At 43.4% G+C, this 22,629-nt stretch overlaps 1 protein-coding gene across 1 annotated transcript in view; it reads right to left on the bottom strand.

Annotated features, from left to right (window-relative positions):
• Positions 1–2,794: 2,794 nt before the first annotated feature.
• The window catches only part of CD19 (CD19 molecule), an 85,437-nt gene continuing 65,602 nt past the window's right edge, over positions 2,795–22,629 (bottom strand). The window contains exons 6-12 of the mRNA XM_082262300.1: positions 19,958–20,016; positions 17,687–17,788; positions 13,691–13,747; positions 10,716–10,766; positions 9,094–9,168; positions 3,368–3,535; positions 2,795–3,265 (exon numbers count right to left, since the gene is read on the bottom strand). Of these exons, the coding sequence (XP_082118426.1) occupies positions 3,225–3,265; positions 3,368–3,535; positions 9,094–9,168; positions 10,716–10,766; positions 13,691–13,747; positions 17,687–17,788; positions 19,958–20,016 (553 nt within the window). The 3' untranslated portion in view covers positions 2,795–3,224. The remainder of the gene's footprint in view (positions 3,266–3,367; positions 3,536–9,093; positions 9,169–10,715; positions 10,767–13,690; positions 13,748–17,686; positions 17,789–19,957; positions 20,017–22,629) is intronic.

Below are 22,629 nucleotides of genomic sequence, written 5' to 3'. Positions count from 1 at the left end.
GAAGAAGAAGAGAGGGAGGAGGTGTTCTATACTCCTGTCCAAGGGAGACAACATATAAATAGAGTACAGTAAGTGTTGTCATCCTAGGTCAGGAAGTATGTTACTTGCAGGATTATCAGGTGAAAATAAAGAAAACGATTGCAGCCATCACTCTAAGGACTGGTAAGCTGCAATATATTGCATATTTCCTTTTGAGTTTACATTACTTTTTTTGTATATTGATAGCTGGAAAAAATAGTAGAGGATGGTTTATTTATTTTTTTGGCTCTGATTGATATTTCCCTTTACTTCCTGTCCAGGAGACACAACAGGAAATGAAAAGAAATCTCTCCAAATCTGCTCTTAGTTGTTTTCAGCACAGGTGTCGCTACTGGAAGATTACGCCACACCCCCAGTTCCAGTGACAGCTGTAAAATTCAGGATTTCCTATCACCTTCTGTCTGTGACAATATTGTTTTTTTAGATCTAATACAGAGTGTGGATCAGCAATACAAACTGTATAGAGGTACCAAACCTTCCAAAACTAAAAAAAAGAAGAGTTTCCTGGCTCCTTTAACTACTTTACCACTGAGTACCGTAGTACTACTGCGGCAAAGTGGCTCGTTATCGTCTGACGACATAGTACTACGTCGTCAGACACTCCCCTTGTGGGCGGCGCTCGTGCACCGCCGGAGGCTCGCTCCCGCTGTTTTCAGTCACAGCGGGAGTCGGGCCAGGGGAGGAGCAGCGGCGATCGCCGCCGCTCTTCCCTGATCGTCGGGGATCGAGTGTGGAGATCCGCCCGCCTGTGTAAACACAAGCAGGCGGATCTCTGAAGTGACAGGCAGGGTCAGATTGCAGGATTCAGCATAGCTGAACCCTGGATCTGTCCTTGTGTCACTCAGTCACCTCCCCCCCCACACGTCAGTAAGCACCAGGCATACATTAACCCCTCCCTCTCCAATAAAATTAACCCCTTCCCTGCCAGTGTCATTTTTACAGTAACAGTGAATATGTATAGCACTGATTACTGCAGTAATGTCACTGGTATCCCCAAAAGTTTCAAAAATGTCAGTCAAGGGTCCGATTTGTCCGCCGCAATGTCGCAGTCCAGCAAAAAAAATCGCAGATCGCCGCCATTACACGTTAAAAAAAAAACACCAAAAATGACAGAAATCTTTCCCTTAAGTTAGTAAACGCAATAACTTTTGCGCAAACCAATCAAAATACGCTTATTGTGAATTTTTTTACCAAACATAGGTAGCAGAAAACAAATTGGCCAAAAATTTTAAAAAATTTTGATTTTTACATTTTTTGGGGGGGAATTTCATATAAAAAAATTTGAAAAATATTGTTGTTTTTTCAAAATTTATGCTCTTTTTTTGTTTATAGCGCAAAAAGTAAAAATCGCACAGGTGATCAAATACCACCAAAAGAAAGCTCTGTTTGTGGGAAAAAAAAGACGTAAATTTCGTTTGGGTATGGCGTCGCACGACCGCGCAATCGTCAGTTAAAGTTGCACAGCGCCGAATCGCAAAAAGTGGCCTGGACGTAAGACAGCAAAATGCTCTAGTGGTAAAGTGGTTAATTATTATTTTTTTTTTTTTTGCTTAGGACGTTCAGTACTGCATAGATCAAGAGAAAATGTACATTTATTATTAATTATAAAAGTGATATTGTGAATAATTTTTTTTTCCAAAATACATTTAAAAAATTACAAAGATCAAAACACTTTCAGACAAACAGATGCCAATGGAACAAGTGAATAGGTCTGCAACAAGTCAAAGCGGTGCAACATTAAGATAGCGCAGATTGCAACATTTTTACCAATGCGACGATTAAACAATGAGTCTCAATGAATGTTCACGTTGAATGTGATATATCACGTAGGAAATAGGAAAAACCCTATTTGCGACATTTCACGGAAACGTTGCAATTTATGTGAGATAAAACTGAAAAGACTAGCATATGTTTTGGCACATTAAATAGTCACAGTTAGTCTGTGGTGCAGTACTCCAAATCATCCGTAAGGGCAGTGGTTAGCACTTCTGCCTTGCAACAATGGGGTCCTCAGTCTGAATCCTGGCCAGGACACTTATGTCTGCATGGAGTTTGCGTGTTCGTTCTGTGCTTGCGTTTCCTCCAGGAATTTCGCTTTCCTTCCACACTTTAAAGACATGCTGGTGGGCCAATTGTCTCCTGTCTAAAATTGGCCCTGGTATGATATTCTGGCTGGCTCGCCAACAGCAAATAAAACACTCTGAGTCCCAAGGATAAAAAACTCTATATAAATTATTTAAAACCAAGTTCACTACAAAATAGTAGACAATTTGTGACAACTGTGCACATAATTTCCATGTCTCTGTCAGTTTCTCACACTGTGCCACCAATTGTCTATCAGACCCAATCGTCTCCTGTAGAGAAATATAATCAAGGACAAAGTATGAGTTTTTGGGCCATTATAGAAGTAACTATGTGGTCATATTTAAACAATCAATTCAGCCAAGCGCTCACTCCGAAGGGGAACACCGGCGTGCTTCTCTCCTCAGGCGGGGAACTCCAACTGAGATACATAAGAGCTGATGAAGGGAGCTTGACTCCCGAAATGCGTTAGCGGTCTCATCTACAAGGACGTGTTCCATTTCATCTGTGGTGGAATCTTTTAATGCGATTTTTTATTCTTCTCGTCTGTGAGTATGCATTTGGCATTTTAATAAAATATTTTATACGGTGACCACAGTTAATGCACTAGGTGTTGCGCCTCCTTTTCTTTCTCTTATGTGGTCATATTTGGGCAAGAGGACATGAAAATGAAGATACCGTATGTTTCGAAGAGCTGGTTTAATTTTTACACTTACAAAAGCTTATCGGAAATGGTTGTCTCCTCTTTGGAAAAAAGTGAAACAATGGGTTTGTACCGGTTAGCACCATTGTTGAAAACCTAACTGTCAGTGCAGTCCAATGACAGTTCTTTTAATGCCACTAACAGTCCTCAATCATTAAAATAAGAAAGGTGAGTGGTTTTCCTCTTGTTTTCAATCACAACCAAAGTTCCACAAGCCTCCATGGTCAAACATAAAGGAGGTCACATGATATCCATTTTGGTGGTCCATCCATGATCCTCCAGGTGTCACGTTTTTCATACCAAAAATCACAGCTAACCTTCATTCAAATGACCATTGTAACATGTCCGTTTTCTTTAATTCTCACTGGACAGTTACAGTCCATCCCTGCCATGAGGACCTTCAGAAGTTGTTGGCTTGGTAGGACAGGTAAAAGTCTCCATCTGCCAAAAAGAAAAGGAGAAATTAAATTTTATTTGATAAATTCATCCTACCCTTACATACACCAGGCACTTGTACATCAGGCATATCCCAGACATTCATACTTAGTTGCTTTAGTTCGGTGCTGGTGGGCCACTGTTGCTCTGATGAGACGTCTGCCATATTTAGCCCTGTCTGTTCAACCCCATCTTCAACAAATTGGGCCAGCGAGTTGACAGAACGGTTCAGCTGGGAGTATATGGGGGCCTGCATGTTCTCATAAGAATCAGCATCTACAGACACAAACAAAGGTAAGTAGGTAATAAGGTTTTATTAAATAGAAAATGTATTGGCAAGTTAAAGATCATTCCCCCATCTTTCCCCGGCTCAATACCTCCTCCACCATACGCCCATCCCGCAAAAAGCATACAAAAATTCGTGGACCCTCCACCTCATTAATGCAGCAAGAATGTACGTTCCATGTCGCTGGCTATCTCCCCATCCTCCCAATGTTGCGGACTGGCTCCGTAGAGTGGGTAGGATAGCAGAGATGGAAGACCTGACCCATCAAGCTCACGATTCCCCTGACAAATTTTACATCACTTGGGCCACTTGGCTCCACTTCTCCTTCTCCTCTGAATATAGTAAATTGTTAGGCGCGGCAGGCTAACCGGCTGCATTCTCCTTTTTCAGTCATAGCTGTGACGGGCTCTCCCGTTCTTATACCCCCTTTTTTTTTTTCTGTGTCTTTCTTCGCTTTCGCCTCTCCTCCCTGGCCACCCTTCATGTTCCTGTCTCGTCACCACACTCTCGCTCCTTCTGTTCTACCCTCCTATTTCTCCTCCCGTCCCCTAAAGTACTGTAGTACCAAGGTACTAGGATGACCTAGTTGACCACATGCACATACCAATATCCCGCCCTCTCCGATATACCCTTCTCCATGATACCCCTGTTCCCTCTATCTCTGAGATGGTCCTCTCGTAGCCCCCTCGGGCGCATGTTCTGGGGCCGCGGACACAGTGTGTTCCCCTTGGGGGTGTCCGTCCCCCCGTTCGTGTGTCCAAGGGCCTCCTAGGTTTCAAGTGCATGGACTGCATCTCCCTCAAGATACAGCTGAGGGATCCCACAGTGCCATTCGCCTTTAGGGCGTGCATTCTCCCTCAGCCTGAACCCTTCTTGGTACTCAAACGCTTTTCCTGTTGCACAAACTGCCTACATTTTTTATTTTTTTTTTGTTTTGTTTGTTAGCTCATGTGCTTTTTCCCCTTTTTGCGCTTCAATGGTTTCTTTGTTATTAGCTATGTGCCATTTGGCACGTGTTATTGTTACAACTACTGATGATTGTTTACACCGCATTTTGGTTTTCTTTATTTTTTATGCATTCAATATAACCTTACCTGTATGCTTATAAAAATTTTCAATAAAATGTTTATCAAAAAAAAAAGATCATTCCCTCATGAGTTTCTGATCTTAGATCTCATTTAAGTCTAATGAGGAGGGCATTTCTTTGCACAAGAACAGGTCCAAAATAGTTTGAATGAGCTTTTGTAACCATCGGGAATCATACAGAGCCAATTGCACATCTAAAAAAAACCACCATCATTTCCCAATGGCATTTCACCAAAATGGTGAAATTTTATGGAATCTCCTAATTTTCACCAAATTCCTATAGATTATACTTTTACAGATTCTATTGACATCATATTTCTTGACGTATGAAGTTATAATGTATCTTTTATCATATGCATTTCGCCTTACAATTTATTATTACTGTGAGTATCATTGTTATTATGTGAATAAATATTATTGTTATAATTTTTTTATTGTAGTTTTCCTTTCTTCTTTTATACATTTTTTTTTCTATTGAGTATACTTCGACATATTATATTGACATCTTATTTCTTGAAGTATGAACGTATAATGTATCTTTTATCCTACAGTATGCTGACAAATGTTTATGTATATGTTGAACCTTTTGGCTCTGTTAAAGGGGGACTGGTAAGCCATCACAGTGGGGTTGATTTACTAAAACTGGAGAGTGCAGCTCTGCATGGTAGCCAATCAGTTTCTAACAGCTTGTTCAATTAACAAAAAAAAAAAAAAACGGAAGCTGATTGGTTTCTATGCATGGCTGTACCAGATTTTGCACTCCAGATTTAGTAAATCAACCCCAAAGTGTTGACTATGCGTCACTTTGGAACATAAAAATAAACTAAATCTATTAAACCTAATTGTGGTCTTATTTCTTAAACGTCTTTTTTGAATCACTACTACAGGGACCTCTGTTGGGTCCATCTGTTTTTCAGAGAGCTGCCGTCACTACATGCCTGCTAATTATTCTGTACATTAATGTCCGGCACTCCACCAACACTTCAATCTCTTGACACATTTAATGATGCCATGGTTATTGGATAAAAGTACAGTAACTGAGATGCTCACATGGCTATCAATCTTGGGGTATGTTCCTGACATTCATTGGAACTGGGGAAGATATTTGGGTGAGAAGTGAATTGTTCACCCCTCCCATCATGATCTTGGACAATTATCATCTGCTTTGGCACATTACATGACACCATGGTTATTGGATTAAGGTAAATGAGTTGAGTTGCCCACGTGGCTATCAATCCTTAGGTACTGTATGTCCTTGGAACTCACTGGAAGATAGATAGATAGATAGATAGATAGATAGATAGATAGATAGATAGATAGATAGATAGATAGATAGATAGATAGATAGATAGATAGATAGATAGATAGAGTGCTTTGCAAAAGTATTCGGCCCCCTTGAACTTTTCGACCTTTTGTCACATTTCAGGCTTCAAACATAAAGATATAAAACTGTAATTTTTGGTGAAGAATCAACAACAAGTGGGACACAATCATGAAGTGGAACGAAATTTATTGGATATTTCAAACTTTTTTAACAAATAAAAAACTGAAAAATTGGGCGTGCAAAATTATTCAGCCCCCTTAAGTTAATACTTTGTAGCGCCACCTTTTGCTGCGATTACAGCTGTAAGTCGCTTGGGGTATGTCTCTATCAGTTTTGCACATCGAGAGACTGAAATTTTTGCCCATTCCTCCTTGCAAAACAGCTCGAGCTCAGTGAGGTTGGATGGAGAGCATTTGTGAACAGCAGTTTTCAGTTCTATCCACAGATTCTCGATTGGATTCAGGTCTGGACTTTGACTTGGCCGTTCTAACACCTGGATATGTTTATTTGTGAACCATTCCATTGTAGATTTTGCTTTATATTTTGGATCATTGTCTTGTTGGAAGACAAATCTCCGTCCCAGTCTCAGGTCTTTTACAGACTCCATCAGGTTTTCTTCCAGAATGGTCCTGTATTTGGCTCCATCCATCTTCCCATCAATTTTAACCATCTTCCCTGTCCCTGCTGAAGAAAAGCAGGCCCAAACCATGATGCTGCCACCACCATGTTTGACAGTGGGGATGGTGTGTTCAGGGTGATGAGCTGTGTTGCTTTTACGCCAAGCATAACGTTTTGTATTGTTGCCAAAAAGTTCGATTTTGGTTTCATCTGACCAGAGCACCTTCTTCCACATGTTTGGTGTCTCCCAGGTGGCTTGTGGCAAACTTTAAGGCTCCGTTCACATCTAGGCGTTTTGGGGCGTTTTTGGGGCGTTTTTCTGCTCTAGGATCAGCTCTCAAAACGCCCAACAAGACAAATCCTATTAATTTCAATGGCCCCTGTTCACATCTGAGCGTTTTGACGCTGTATACAAAACGCCCAACGCTCAAAAAAGTACATGAGCTTCTTTTTGGGCAGATTACAGGCGTTTTCCATTGATCTCTATTCAATCTAAAAACGCCTGCACAAAAATCGCGGTAAAAATCGCGGTAAAAAACGCCGCAAAAATCGCGGTAAAATCGCGGTAAAAAACGCGCGAAAAACGCTACGCTCAGGTGTGAATGTAGCCTTAACGACACTTTTTATGGATATCTTTAAGAAATGGCTTTCTTCTTGCCACTCTTCCATAAAGGCCAGATTTGTGCAGTATACGACTGATTGTTGTCCTATGGACAGAGTCTCCCACCTCAGCTGTAGATCTCTGCAGTTCATCCAGAGTGATCATGGGCCTCTTGGCTGCATCTCTGATCAGTCTTCTCCTTGTATGAGCTGAAAGTTTAGAGGGACGGCCAGGTCTTCGCAGATTTGCAGTGGTCTGATACTCCTTCCATTTCAATATTATCGCTTGCACAGTGCTCCTTGTGATGTTTAAAGCTTGGGAAATCTTTTTGTATCCAAATCCAGCTTTAAACTTCTCCACAACAGTATCTCGGACCTGCCTGGTGTGTTCCTTGTTCTTCATGATTCTCTCTGCGCTTTAAACGGACCTCTGAGACTATCGCAGTGCAGTTATACGGAGACTTGATTACACACAGGTGGATTCTATTTATCATCATTAGTCATTTAGGTCAACATTGGATCATTCAGAGATCCTCACTGAACTTCTGGATAGAGTTTGCTGCACTGAAAGTAAAGGGGCTGAATAATTTTGCACGCCCAATTTTTCAGTTTTTTATTTGTTAACAAAGTTTGAAATATCCAATAAATTTCGTTCCACTTCATGATTGTGTCCCACTTGTTGTTGATTCTTCACAAAAAATTACAGCTTTATATCTTTATGTTTGAAGCCTGAAATGTGGCAAAAGTTTGCAAAGTTCAAGGGGGCCGAATACTTTTGCAAGGCACTGTAGATAGTCTGGATGAATGTCATAAACTACTACTAGCTATTTAAAAGCGGAGCAGAGTTACTAATTACTGGAGGAACAAAATTTCACGTCCTGTATTTAATCCAGGCCTCGACAAAACCCGGGCGCCAGGTCGCATTTGCGACTAGAATTAGCGACCTGGCGCCTGGGGTGCCCTACAGAAGGTGTACTGTCATTTTTGCACGGGCTTCCGCGCACGGAGTGCACGGACTTCCAGGCTGTCCGAAAATTGAGGCCCCGGCTTTTCGGCCTACTTGAGATGAGAGGCTTCCAATGGGGAACTGGCACCCTCTTGTGGTGGCCGGGAGTAATGACTGTTGTAATTACTGTTTCTACTGCCTGTTTGTTCACAATGCATTACCATCTCCCTGTCCAGTTAGTTACCTTTGACAGGGAGTGTGGTTATTTATTATTAATTTTATTTATTTTTTAAATGTAAAAACTAAATATTTTTTTCTTTTTTTTTTAATTATTAAAAAAAAATAAAAAAAATATATAGTTTTTTTCCAATTATTATTATTAAAAAAAAGAAAAATTATATATATATATATATATATATATATATATATATATATATATAAAATCTTTTTTTTTTCCTCATCGCCATGCCACAGCCGAAGGCCCCTTTCACACGGGCTGTCTGATCAGGTCCGCCTGTCAGTTTTTCAGGCAGACCTGATCGGACCCTTCATTCTCCTCTATGGAGCAGTAATCTGCCGCCATCTGATCCTGTCCGCCAAAAGCAGACGGATGGTGGTTCTATTTTCTATCCATCCCGTGGATCGGATCAGATGGCATCGGATGGAAAGAGACAGACAGTCTGTTTTCATCCAATTGCGCTAGATTAGAGTGGGGTTCTAGTCGTATTTATGTGTAAATTTAGTATCCATTTTATTAAATAAAGCTTTGTTGTTAGTTTTAAAAAAAAAAAAAAACTGGCTCCTAACTTTTTTAGCTGGCTCCTAGATTTCAGGAAAATTTGTCAAGCCCTGATTTAATCCATATGGAAAGACATGGCAGCTATAGTGGCTTATCTTAAACATGGGAATGTGGATATTCTCTCTCTAGCAAAAAACTTTTAGGGTAAAAGAGAAACTTAAAAACAAATGTATACCTTCCTCGCGGATCTTCTCTGGAGTCAGAGACTGATTATTTTTTGGCCCGTTCATGTCTTCGTAGGACTGTGAACCTATGGTGAAGGAATATTTTGTACATTAGAAATAGAATATACTTTGTAGTTCTATCCTTTAACTTGATTGTAACTCTTTATTCATAGGAAAGTGGTTCACCTTTTAGCACTGAGTAAGTAGTACAGGGAAAACCCCTGCCATGTCAGTTAAAGCGGTTCTAAAGGCAGAAGTTTTTTTTTTACCTTAATGCATTATATGCATTATGGTAAAAAAACTCATATATGCCTAATTTTCTCATTTTTATAGATTACTAAAATACACACATCTACTCCTGACGAAGTGGCGATTTGGGTCCACGAAACGCGTTGAGTCAATGATGTTTGTAAAATATTGAATTACTCCATTACTTGGAACTTCAAGTTCTGTTATATCCTGCATATGTTTATTACTCTATATTATTGGAAATTAGCTTTGTCGGACATCATTCATTCCATTTACTAAAGAACTGAGCTTCATCAGAGAAGTCATGTTGGAGACCAATAACGAAAAACGAGTGGCAGACGGGGCCAGCCATTAGTGGTGATGGGCTAGCAACCTCAGGCTAGTTACAATTAGAATATTTGGTTGGCACAAACTTCCTTGCTTCATTGTAATAAATACACCAGTTTAGATTTAACATTTTGTTTTTCTTATAAATGATCCAGTGCTCCCTCTGATTATTACACTATCACCCAGTACCGGTAATGGGCCACAAAACACAAATTGTAGACCTTCCACAATAGGATTCTGTTAAATAGTTTCTAATTCATTCATTTCTAGGAAGGTTACCATTTATCTAAGTCATGGTATATCTAGTAGAAGCTTCTCACCATAGGCGTGCGCACAGGGTGTGCCAGGTGTGCCTGGGCACACCCTAATCACCCTGTGTGCTGCAGATTCCACCTGTATAAACCCCCAATATTTTACCAAAGCCCCCTAACGGGGCTCCTAAAAAAATAGAAAAAAAATAATCAAAATAAAAACTATTGACACTGTCCGCTGCCCTACTGACACCAATCTCTGCCCAACTGACACCATCCATTGCTTTGCTAATACCTTCAGTGTAATGTATATACACATGCACACAAATCTGTTTGAGCTTTGGGGTGTACACCCTAATGCAATAGGCTGTACACACCTATGCTTCTCACATTCAGCTGGACTTGTTCTGTTTTGTTGAAGACCTCTTTAGCTTCTCCAAGCCACTGTTCCGGACTGAGCAGTTCTTACAGAGCCGGTCCAGTTGAATTTGACCATCCATTCATTCACGGTGGAATAATCATAAAGCTTTGACACATTACAGGAGCAGAAAATATTTAAAATGAAGGCAGTGCAGTTGGCGGGAAGACTTTCCAGCACATGGTGAACGTCCTGTCCAATAATCCCATAGTGGAATATTTTGAACGATGGGGGTGATATTTTTATCGTTTTCCCTCTTCTTTGATAATATCTTGTAAGACTCATCTAGGAACACGGAATTCATTGTATTTTTGGGCTGTGTGAAGGATAAATGGAATGGGGCTGGTGAATCTATAGATACAATGCAAACAGCCATTACTAGTTCTACCTATTGATCCTTCTTTTATCTCTTCATTGGCATTCTCATAGCAGTCTCCATCTGTAAAAGAATCAAAGTAAAGAAGGTCAGCCATTTTTTTTTTACCTATTAGTCATTATAATTCCTGTTACTCTATGCCCACTGCCTTGTACCACTCCACCTTGAACCCTAGTTGAATAGCTTAGCTTTGTGGCCTGTGTTGTCAGACTTTGGGTTGGTGTTGGTGGGCACATGCAGTGTACTTGTGACATCAGTTTGAAATGCTTCTAAGGCCATTTGTAATTTATTGAGAGGTGCATCTGATCTGACGTTTGACCTCCTTCTGACCTGCATTTGATCATCACCTGACCTGCAGTTGACCTCCTTTTGACCCACATTTGAATTGAAGTGACTATTTTTAGACTTGTGGTTGACTTGCAGTTTACCACCCTGTGACCTGTAGTTGACCTCCTTTGGACATACTTTTGATCACCTTCTGACCTGCAGTTGACCTCCTTCCAACCCACATTTGACCAACTTCTAACCTGCATTTGACCACTTTCTGACCTGCATTTGATTACCACCTGACCTGCAGTTGACCTCCTTTTGACCCACATTTGAATTGAAGTGACTATTTTTAGACCTGCGGTTGACTTGCAGTTTACCACCTTGTGACCTATAGTTGACCTCCTTCGGACACACTTTTGATCACCTTCTGACCTACATTTGACTCGCAGTTGACCTCCTTTTGACTCACATTTGACATTCAGTTGGCCACTTTCAGACCTGCAGGTGACTTGCAGTTCCCCACCTTCTGAACTGCAGTTGACCTCCTTCCAACCCACATTTGACCAACTTCTAACCTGCATTTGACCACTTTCTGACCTGCATTTGATCACCACCTGACCTGCAGTTGACCTCCTTTTGACCCACATTTGAATTGAAGTGACTATTTCTAGACCAGCGGTTGACTTGCAGTTTACCACCTTGTGACCTATAGTTGACCTCCTTCGGACACACTTTTGATCACCTTCTGACCTACATTTGACTTGCAGTTGACCTCCTTTTGACTCATATTTGACATTCAGTTGGCCACTTTCAGACCTGCAGGTGACTTGCAGTTCACAACCTTCTGACCTGCAGTTGACCTCCTTCCAACCCACATTTGACCAACTTCTGACCTGCATTTGACCTGACGTTGGCCACTTTCTGACCTGCATTTGACCTGAAGTTGACCACTTTCTGACCTGCATTTGACCTGCTTTAGTTGCCTTTGGATTTCTATGGGCTTCTTTAGGAATAAAAACCAATTCTGATGTGGACAAACGCCTGTTGTCACTGGCCCTAAGTATCACGTCAATAAGATCAGACATTAAAGATACACCAGAGGTTGGTGAAGGGTTGGCAATGGCAGATTTCCCACTATGTGTCAGTAGGTCTTGGACCAATGGATCCTAGGGTAGGGCAGACCACTTTTAGACCTGCAGGTGACTTGTAGTTCACCACCTTCTGACCTGCAGTTGACCTCCTTCCAACCCACATTTGACCAACTTCTAACCTGCATTTGATCTGCAGTTGACCACTTTCTGACCTGCATTTGACCTGCTTTAGTTGCCTTTGGATTTCTATGGGCTTCTTTAGGAATGAAAACCAATTCTGATGTGGACAAACGCCTGTTGCCACTGGCCCAAAGTATCAGTTCAGCAAGATCAGACATTAAAGATACACCACAAGGTTGGTGAAGGATTGGCAATGGCAGATTTCCCACTATTTGTCAGTAGGTCTTGGACCAACGGATCCTAGAGTAGGGCAGACATTAACATTGTTGTGTTAGTAGGTTAGTCCTAGGTGTATAGAGCCAGATTCCATGACCCACTAGTAGGCAGTAAACTATTCCCCAAGCAAAAATACACAACCTGTGCCGGGACAGCAACCGTCAACACTCACTGTATGAGCATACTCATACTTACTGTATGAGCATAAGGTATCAGCAAAAATCCCCCCCCCCCCAAAAAAAAAAGAAATTTGAGCACAAATTTGCATGCTTACCCCTAAACATAAATCCCCCCCCCCCCCCTGCTGAAGTCCCCCTCCCAGCACAAATCTTTGCGAAAGCTCGAATCGTCCTATTCCCCATATTCCCCAGAACAAATCTACCACCCCCCCCCCCTCAGTGCAAATCCTCTACCCCACCAATTTCCTTTCTGAGCACAAATTCTCTCCCCCCACTCCAAATCTCCCCTCCCAGCACAAATTCTCCCCAATCCCCCCATTCTAGCACAAATCCCGCCCAAATTTCCCCTGCTAGCACAAATCCCCCCAATCATCCCTGCTAGCACAAATCCCCCCCCTAAAAAAAAAAAAAATCCCCTCCTAACTCCCAACACAAATCTCTCCCCCCCCCCCACTCTACCATATTTTTTCTAACACAAACCCCCCAAATTTCCCCCACCTAGCACAAATCTTCTTCCCCCCCATCCCCCCTCCCAACACAAATCCCCTCAAATCACGACTCCTAGCACACCTCCCAAAATATCCCCTCCATCCAACCTCCTTGTTGTACCCCTCCCCCCCACATAACACCACAGTGCCCAGGGCAGCCGCCCCTCCTGCCCACCCTTGTCCCGGCCCTGGATGACATCATCAGTCTGCTGCAGGCAGGAAGAAGCATTTCCTCAGTCTCCTCTCCCCCAGTGATCAGGCTATACATTGTAACTTGGTAAAAAGTCATAAGATGAGAAGCTGCAGCAGGGACTGATTTGTGTCAGACATTGGTGTAAAGGGTACCTAAGGAGCAAAAGCAACTGTTGCATGCAAAGATTTTAATAAATTAGAAAATCTGCGTGAGAAGGTGCCAATCATTTCCTAAGGACAAGAAAGGTCAAACATTTTGCTGTGTGTCCTTTGCTATCAGGCAGGACAGGCAGAAGACCACGGGCCATAGCTAGGAGGGCCAACAATCCCATTGCCCCGGAGACATTTGTAAAACATTTTAGGTCTCTCACCATCAGATATTTTATCGGCTTCTTCCAGAAACGTCGGTTCCAGGTAAGAACCTCCCCCTGTATAAAACAAAGACACACAGACCTTCATTACAGTGCCTGAAATATGAACTGTCCAAATCCTCACACAACAGCCAATAAAATGCAGATATTCCAGAAATGGTGTTTGGGTTCAGTGTTCTCCCCCACCTCTTCGGGACCCATCAACATGCTGACTAAAGGCTTAACCAGTTCTGAACCGGAAGGATTTCCCCCCTTAATGACCGGGACATTTTTTTGCGATTCAGCACTGCGTTACTTTAACAGACAATTGGGCGGTCGTGCGACGATGTACCCAAATAAAATTGATGTCTTTTTTTCCCACAAACAGAGCTTTCTTTTGGTGGTATTTGATCACCTCTGCGATTTTTATTTTTTGCGCTATAAACAAAAAAAGAGCGACAATTCTGAAAAAAAAAAAAAAAAAACAATATTTTTCAGATTCTACTATATGACATTCTCCAAAAAATCAAAATTTTTCATCCTTTTAGGCCAATTTGTATTCAGCTAGATATTTTTGGTAAAAAAAATATCGCAATAGGTGTATTTTGATTGGTTTAATGCAAGTTATTGCATCTACAAACTAGGGGAAATTTTTATTTCATTTTTATTTATTTATTTATTTATTTATTACTAGTAATGGTGGCGATCTGAGATTTTTAGCGGGACTGCGACATTTTGGCAGACAAATCGGATCCCTAACTGACCTTTTTGACACTTTTGGGGGGACATTACTACAGTAATCAGTGCTAAAATAGGGATAGTTTTTTTTTGGGGGGGGGGGGGAATTCGGGTGGGGGGATTTGTGCTAGTAGGGATGATTGGGTGGAAGGAAGGGACATTTTTTAGGGGGAGGATTTGTGCTAGGTGAAGGGATAGAGGCAGGAGAATCTGTGCTGGGAGGGGGTGATTTGAAGTGTGGGGGGTGGGGGGTGTAGAGAGAAGAGGAAATTTGAGGGGTAGAAGATTTGTGCTGGGAGGAGCGATTTTTTTTCCGGGGGGGGGGGGGGCGCATTTGAGTGGGGAGGGTTTGGGGGATGATAGGGGGGGGGCAAAGATTTGTACTGGGAGGGGGATTTCAGCAGGGGGGCAAATTCCTGGCACTGTATACAACTGTGGAAGACTGAAGGGAAGGCTGGAGGTCAGCTCCGCCGCTGCTGCTGGCCTGGGACTCTGACACTGGTCTGGACTGGAGTGGCTAATATTTTCAGGGGGGGGGGCCGGTAATTATTGACCCAATGCCCCCCCCCCCCCGCATCCGCCACTGGGTCAGATGTAAATCCTCCTGCTTTGGTAAATGCCAATGTTACTTGTTTTGTACATTCACAACGTTTGTATTTTATTTTTCTCTCCAACGTGCGGAGGAGACGTTTGTGTTACCAAAATGTTTTTCTAGACTCGGCTGGGCTGCCGGAGTCGGCGATGCGTGACAACAACACGCCGGGGGGGAAACTGAATTTCATTTCCTCTTCTGTTCTGACTGTCCGTGGTGTAACAATAAAAAGTACAAAATATTAACAACTGATTATCACTGGGGGGGGGGGATTTTCTGTACAGGGCCCCAAAATTATCATTAACACCTAAGGGGAAAACACATCCTAATGCCTAAGAATAATTTTGCATCTTAGACATGTGTTAGTAAAACTGTACATATCATCAAAACTACTTTGTGTATCCAGGTTGGAGGTTATTTACTAAAACTGGAGGGTGCAAAATATGGTGCAACAAATCTGGTGCAACTCTGCACAGGAACCAATCAGCTTCCAGGTTTTATTGCCAAAGCTTAACCACTTAACGACCGCCCACTGCGGCAGGCAGCCGCTGCTGGGCAAAGTGACGTGTGGGCACGTCACTCGCTCAGCCGCCTGTGGGGGGCGAGCACGCATCGCCGGAGGCGCGCTCCTTCCGCCCCCGCTCATTCCCTGACATCCCCGCGCGAGTGACCGGCGGCTCTAAAGTGCCCACCGGTCCGCTGGAGAGGGAGAAAAGCAGGCGGCTGATGTAAACAAAGCCGTCTGTCATTCTCCCTGATGTAACAGCAGAGATCATACGATCCTGCTATGTAGGATCGTATGTCTCTGTGGTTACATCACAAGCCACGCCCCCCACAGTTAGAATAACGCCCCTAGGGATACATTTAACACACTGATCACCAATAAAGTTAACCCCTTCCCAGCCAGTGTCATTTTTACAGTAACAGTGCATATTTATAGCACTGATTACTGTAGTAATGTCACTGGTACCCCCAAAAGTGTCAAAAATGTCAGTTGGGTGTCAGATCTGTCTGACACAATGTCGCAGTCCCGCAAAAAAAAAAATCACAGATCGCCGCCATTACTAGTTAAAAAAAAAAAAATAAAAATGACATAAATCTTTCCCTTAGTTATTAAACGTAATAACTTTTGCGCAAACCAATCAAAATACACTTTTTGTGATTTTTTTTTAACCAAAAATATGTAGCAGAAAACAAATTGGCCTAAGATGTTAAAAAATTTTGATTTTTAAATTTTTTTCAAAATTGTCGCTTTTTTTGTTTATAAAGTAAAAATCGCACAGGTGATCAAATACTACCAAAAGAAAGCTCTGTTTGTGGGGAAAAAAGGACGTCAATTTCATTTGGGTACGGCGTCGCACGACCGCGCAATTGTCCGTTAAAGTCACGCAGTGCCGAATCGCAAAATAAGCCCTGGTCATTGAGCAGCCAAATCCTCCGGGCTTAAGTGGTTAAATGAACAAGCTGAAGATAAAAGCTGATTGGCTACCGTGCACAGCCGCACCAGATTCTGAGTTTACACACTTTATTAAATCTACCTCCTTGTATTTTCAGGACAAGTTGGGCTTTTATTTGGTGGTAAATAGTAATGAATATCTCCTTTTTTTTTTTTTATCAAGGAAAAACTGGCCAAAAATTGTAAAAAAAAAAAAAACATTTTATTTTAACCAGTTCCGGACCGCCCGCCGCAGTTTTATGTCAGTACTTTGACGTTAAATACCGGGGTTATGGTAGCAGATAGCAGATAGCCATTATGGTAGCAGATAGCATGTTGTCATTACGTACCTTTGGTGTGCGCACGTGCGCCCCCGGAGCCGCGCTTCCGCTGTGATTGGACACAGCGGCAGCCAATCAGCTGGTCCGGCGGCCGTTCGTAGGAGAGACAGAACGGCGGTTTGCCTATGTAAACAAGACAGACTGCCGTTCTGTCAGAGGGGAAGAGAGAGATCTTGTGTTCCTGTTAATCAGGAACACAGATCCCTCACTTCCTGCAGTCTGTCCATCCCCCACACAGTTAGAAAGCACACCCGGGGAACACAGTTAACCCTTTGATTACCCCTGATGTTAGCCCCTTCCCTGCCAGTCACATTTATACAGTGACAGTGCATTTATTTTAGCACTGATCACTGTATTTGTGCTACTGGGCCCCAAAAAGCGTCACGGGTGTCAGATTTATCTGCATGGTCGCAGTCCCGCTTAAAAATGCTGATTGCCGCCATTAAAAAAAAAAGCCCTAAATCTATCCCATAGTTTGTAAACACTATAAGTTTTGCGTAAACCAATCAATATACACTTTTTGGGATTTTTTTTTACCAAAATATGTAGAAGAATACAAATTGGCCTAAATTGATGAAGAAATTAGATTTTTTACTGGATATATTTTATAGCAGAATGTAAAAAATATTGTTTTTTTTTTCCCTCAAAATTGTCAGTCTTTTTGTTTATAGCGCAAAAAATAAAAACCGCAGAACTTATGGAAAAAAAAAAACGCAGAGATGATCAAATACCACCAAAAGTAGGTGGAGGACATCAATTTTATTTGGGTACAGCGTCGCATGACCGCGCAATTGTCAGTTATAGCAACGCAGTGCCATATTGCAAAAAATGGCCTGGTTATTAAGGGGGTAAAAACATTCCGGGGCTGAATTGGTGAAGGGGTTCCAGCAGAACCGGCTCATCTGACGTACCTTCAGATACATCCAAAAATGAGCTTTTGTTTGAGAAATGGTCCCCGCTGACGTCCTTGGTCGGAGAGAAGTTCTGATACGGTTCATCCGGCTTCCAGTTCGCTATTGATTGGAGGAAACAGAAAAATAATATCAGTAATAGAAAACACACACACTGTTTCCATGCATGCGCAGACATAACAAGGCTACTGGTACAGAAAACTACCAGTAGCCGAAACCCTGCAGCACATAATAATAAATAAATATATAGAGAGAGAATGGGAGGGGGGGGGGTGCAGGGAAAATACCTTTTTGATTTAGGCTCCGTTCACATGTAGGCGTTTTGGGGCGTTTTTGGGGAGTTTTTCTGCTCTAGGATCAGCTCTCAAAACGCCCAACAAGACAAATCCTATTCATTTCAATGGCCCCCTTATCTCATCTGAGCGTTTTGACGCTGTAAGCAAAACGCCCAACGCTCAAAAACGTACATGAGCTTCTTTTTGGGCAGATTACAGGCGTTTTCCATTGGTATCTATTCGATCAAAAAACGCCTGCACAAAAAACACCCGTAAATCGCGGTAAAAATCGCGGTAAAATCGCAGTAAAAAACGCGCAAAAACGCTACGCTCAGGTGTGAATATAGCCTTAGGGTAAATAACTGCTTTCAATTTCTGAACCTGTTCAGGTGTACATATAAAGGTTTCACGCTGACCTTCACCCTCTTACTTTGAGGCTGACTCTTAAGCCTGAGAGTCAGAGCCCAGAGGCCTAATAAGATCTGATAGTTCCTGCCCTGTCACCCACCTGACCCCTGCTGCAGTGCCGGGACAAGGCCATCCAGCGCCCAGAGCAAAGATGCCAAACTGCGCCCCCCCTCCCATCCCTTCCCTTAGGGTTAGGTTCAGGGTGCCCCCCTCCCCGAAATAAACTATTGCACCCAGGGCATCCAGGCCCCTCCTGCCCACCCCTTTGTCGCAGCCCTGGATGCCCCCAAACCTCACATGATATCACAGTGCCCAGGCTAGCCACCCCTCCTGCCCACCCCTTGTCCCGGCGCTGGATGCCCCCAAACCTCACATGATACCACAGTGCCCAGGGCAGCCGCCTCTCCTGCTTACCCCTTGTCCCAGCTCGGGATGCCCCCAAACCTCACATGATATCACAGTGCCCAGGCTAGCCACCCCTCCTGCCCACCCCTTGTCCCGGCCCTGGATGCCCCCAAACCTCACATGATACCACAGTGCCCAGGGCAGGCGTCCCTCCTGCCCACCCCTTGTCCCGGCGCTGGATGCCCCCAAACCTCACATGATATCACAGTGCCCAGGCTAGCCATCCCTCCTGCCCACCCCTTGTCCCGGCCCTGGATGCCCCCAAACCTCACATGATACCACAGTGCCCAGGGCAGCCGCCTCTCCTGCTTACCCCTTGTCCCAGCCCGGGATGCCCCCAAACCTCACATGGTACCACAGTGCCCAGGCTAGCCACCCCTCCTGCCCATCCCTTGTCACATCCCTGGATGCCCCCAAACCTCATAGGATACCACAGTGCCCAGGGCAGCCACCCCTCCTGCCCACCCCTTGTCACATCCCTGGATTCCCCCAAACCTCATATGATACCACAGTGACCAGGGCAGCCGTCCCTCCTGCCCACCCCTTGTCCCAGCCCTGGATGCCCCCAAACCTCACATGATACCACAGTGCACAGGGCAGTCGTCCCTCCTGCCCACCCCTTGTCCCGGCTCTAGATGCCCCCAAACCTCACATGATACCACAGTGCCCAGGGCAGCCGGCCCTCCTGCCCACCCCTTGTCCCGGCCCTGGATGTCCCCAAACCTCACATGCTACCACAGTGACCAGAGCAGCTTCCCCTCCTGCCCACCCCTTGTCCCGGCCCTGGATGTCCCCAAACCTCACATGCTACCACAGTGACCAGGGCAGCTGCCCCTCCTGCCCACCCCTTGTCACAGCCCTGCCCTGCTGATAACATACATAATCAATCTTCCATCTCCTGAGCATGCATAACATTATCAAACAACAGCCCCCCATGTTGTTATTTTATACTGTTATGCACACTCAGGAGCTAGTAGACAGCATCTGTTACCAACAAAAAGGTTATGCAGTAGACGAAGCAGGCATCCTTCCTTAACTTTTTACATCTTTACTAAATAAGACCGTTCTACTCATTAAAGACATAATATTCAGTTTCTTGCATAAGCCCCACCATGACTGGTTCTCTTTATGGCACCCTTAGAATGGGAGAAGAATATCGTGGTGGTCAGCCACACACGCTTACCTGGCTCCTGATTGATGGATTCCACGTACAGATTCCTGGCTGTGCTCACCTTGAAAAACCTGACAAGGAGAGGGAAGGATCATTTATTACTAATATTGTCACTTAGTGCTGCCACAGCCTTGCAGCATGCAATATTTCTATTACCTATCTCATTAGACTTGGGCAAAGGGATTCTTTGTAGTGATTCAAATCATGTGGATCAGTTCAGGGAAATTGTTTGAATCACTGAATCGAATCGCGATTCATTTCTTCCAAGCTAAGCTAGAATCATGAACTCCAGTGTAGTGATACACTCAGTACTCAATGTATCAACTGAGCACTCAGCACTCAATGTATCAACTGAGCACTCAGCATTCAATGTATCAACTGAGCACTCAGTACTCAATGTATCAACTGAGCACTCAGTACTCAATGTATCAACTGAGCACTCAGCACTCAATGTATCAACTGAGCACTCAGTACTCAATGTATCAACTGAGCACTCAGTACTCAATGTATCAACTGAGCACTCAGTACTCAATGTATCAACTGAGCACTCAGCATTCAATGTATCAACTGAGCACTCAGTACTCAATGTATCAACTGAGCGCTCAGCATTCAATGTATCAACTGAGCACTTAGCACTCAATGGATCAACTGAGCACTCAGCACTCAATGTATCAACTCAGCACTCAGTACTCAATGTATCAACTGAGCACTCAGTACTCAATGTATCAACTGAGCACTCAGCATTCAATGTATCAACTGAGCACTCAGTACTCAATGTATCAACTGAGCGCTCAGTACTCAATGTATCAACTGAGCACTTAGCACTCAATGGATCAACTGAGCACTCAGCACTCAATGTATCAACTCAGCACTCAGTACTCAATGTATCAACTGAGCACTCAGTACTCAATGTATCAACTGAGTACTCAGCACTCAATGTATCAACTGAGCACTCAGTACTCAATGTATCAACTGAGCACTCAGCACTCAATGTATCAACTGAGCACTGAGCACTCAGCACTCAATGTATCAACTCAGCACTCAGCACTCAATGTATCAACTGAGCACTTAGCACTCAATGGATCAACTGAGCACTCAGTACTCAATGTATCAACTGAGCACTCAGTACTCAATGTATCAACTGAGCACTCAGTACTCAATGTATCAACTGAGCACTCAGTACTCAATGTATCAACTGAGCACTCAGCACTCAATGTATCAACTGAGCACTCAGCACTCAATGTATCAACTGAGCACTCAGTACTCAATGTATCAACTGAGCACTCAGTACTCAATGTATCAACTGAGCACTCAGCACTCAATGTATCAACTGAGCGCTCAGTACTCAATGTATCAACTGAGCACTCAGCACTCAATGTATCAACTGAGCACTCAGCACTCAATGTATCAACTGAGCACTCAGTACTCAATGTATCAACTGAGCACTCAGCACTCAATGTATCAACTGAGCACTCAGCACTCACTGTATCAACTGAGCACTCAGTACTCAATGTATCAACTGAGCGCTCAGCACTCAATGTATCAACTGAGCGCTCAGCACTCAATGTATCAACTGAGCACTCAGTACTCAATGTATCAACTGAGCACTCAGTACTCAATGTATCAACTGAGCACTCAGCACTCAATGTATCAACTGAGCACTCAGCACTCAATGTATCAACTGAGCACTCAGTACTCAATGTATCAACTGAGCACTCAGCACTCAATGTATCAACTGAGCACTGAGCACTCAGCACTCAATGTATCAACTGAGCACTCAGCACTCAATGTATCAACTGAGCACTGAGCACTCAGCACTCAATGTATCAACTCAGCACTCAGCACTCAATGTATCAACTGAGCACTTAGCACTCAATGGATCAACTGAGCACTCAGCACTCAATGTATCAACTCAGCACTCAGTACTCAATGTATCAACTGAGCACTCAGTACTCAATGTATCAACTGAGCACTCAGTACTCAATGTATCAACTGAGCACTCAGTACTCAATGTATCAACTGAGCACTCAGCACTCAATGTATCAACTGAGCACTCAGCACTCAATGTATCAACTGAGCGCTCAGCACTCAATGTATCAACTGAGCGCTCAGCACTCAATGTATCAACTGAGCACTGAGCACTCAGCACTCAATGTATCAACTCAGCACTCAGCACTCAATGTATCAACTGAGCACTCAGCACTCAATGTATCAACTGAGCACTCAGCACTCAATGTATCAACTGAGCACTGAGCACTCAGCACTCAATGTATCAACTCAGCACTCAGCACTCAATGTATCAACTGAGCACTCAGCACTCAATGTATCAACTGAGCACTCAGCACTCAATGTATCAACTGAGCGCTCAGCACTCAATGTATCAACTGAGCACTGAGCACTCAGCACTCAATGTATCAACTCAGCACTCAGCACTCAATGTATCAACTGAGCACTCAGCACTCAATGTATCAACTGAGCACTCAGCACTCAATGTATCAACTGAGCACTGAGCACTCAGCACTCAATGTATCAACTCAGCACTCAGCACTCAATGTATCAACTGAGCACTTAGCACTCAATGGATCAACTGAGCACTCAGCACTCAATGTATCAACTCAGCACTCAGTACTCAATGTATCAACTGAGCGCTCAGCACTCAATGTATCAACTGAGCACTCAGTACT

Source organism: Pelophylax lessonae (genome assembly GCF_965119305.1).
Source record: "Pelophylax lessonae genome assembly, chromosome: 6".
In the NCBI taxonomy this organism is placed as follows: domain Eukaryota; kingdom Metazoa; phylum Chordata; class Amphibia; order Anura; family Ranidae; genus Pelophylax; species Pelophylax lessonae.
This window is presented reverse-complemented; position numbering and strand designations above follow the sequence as displayed.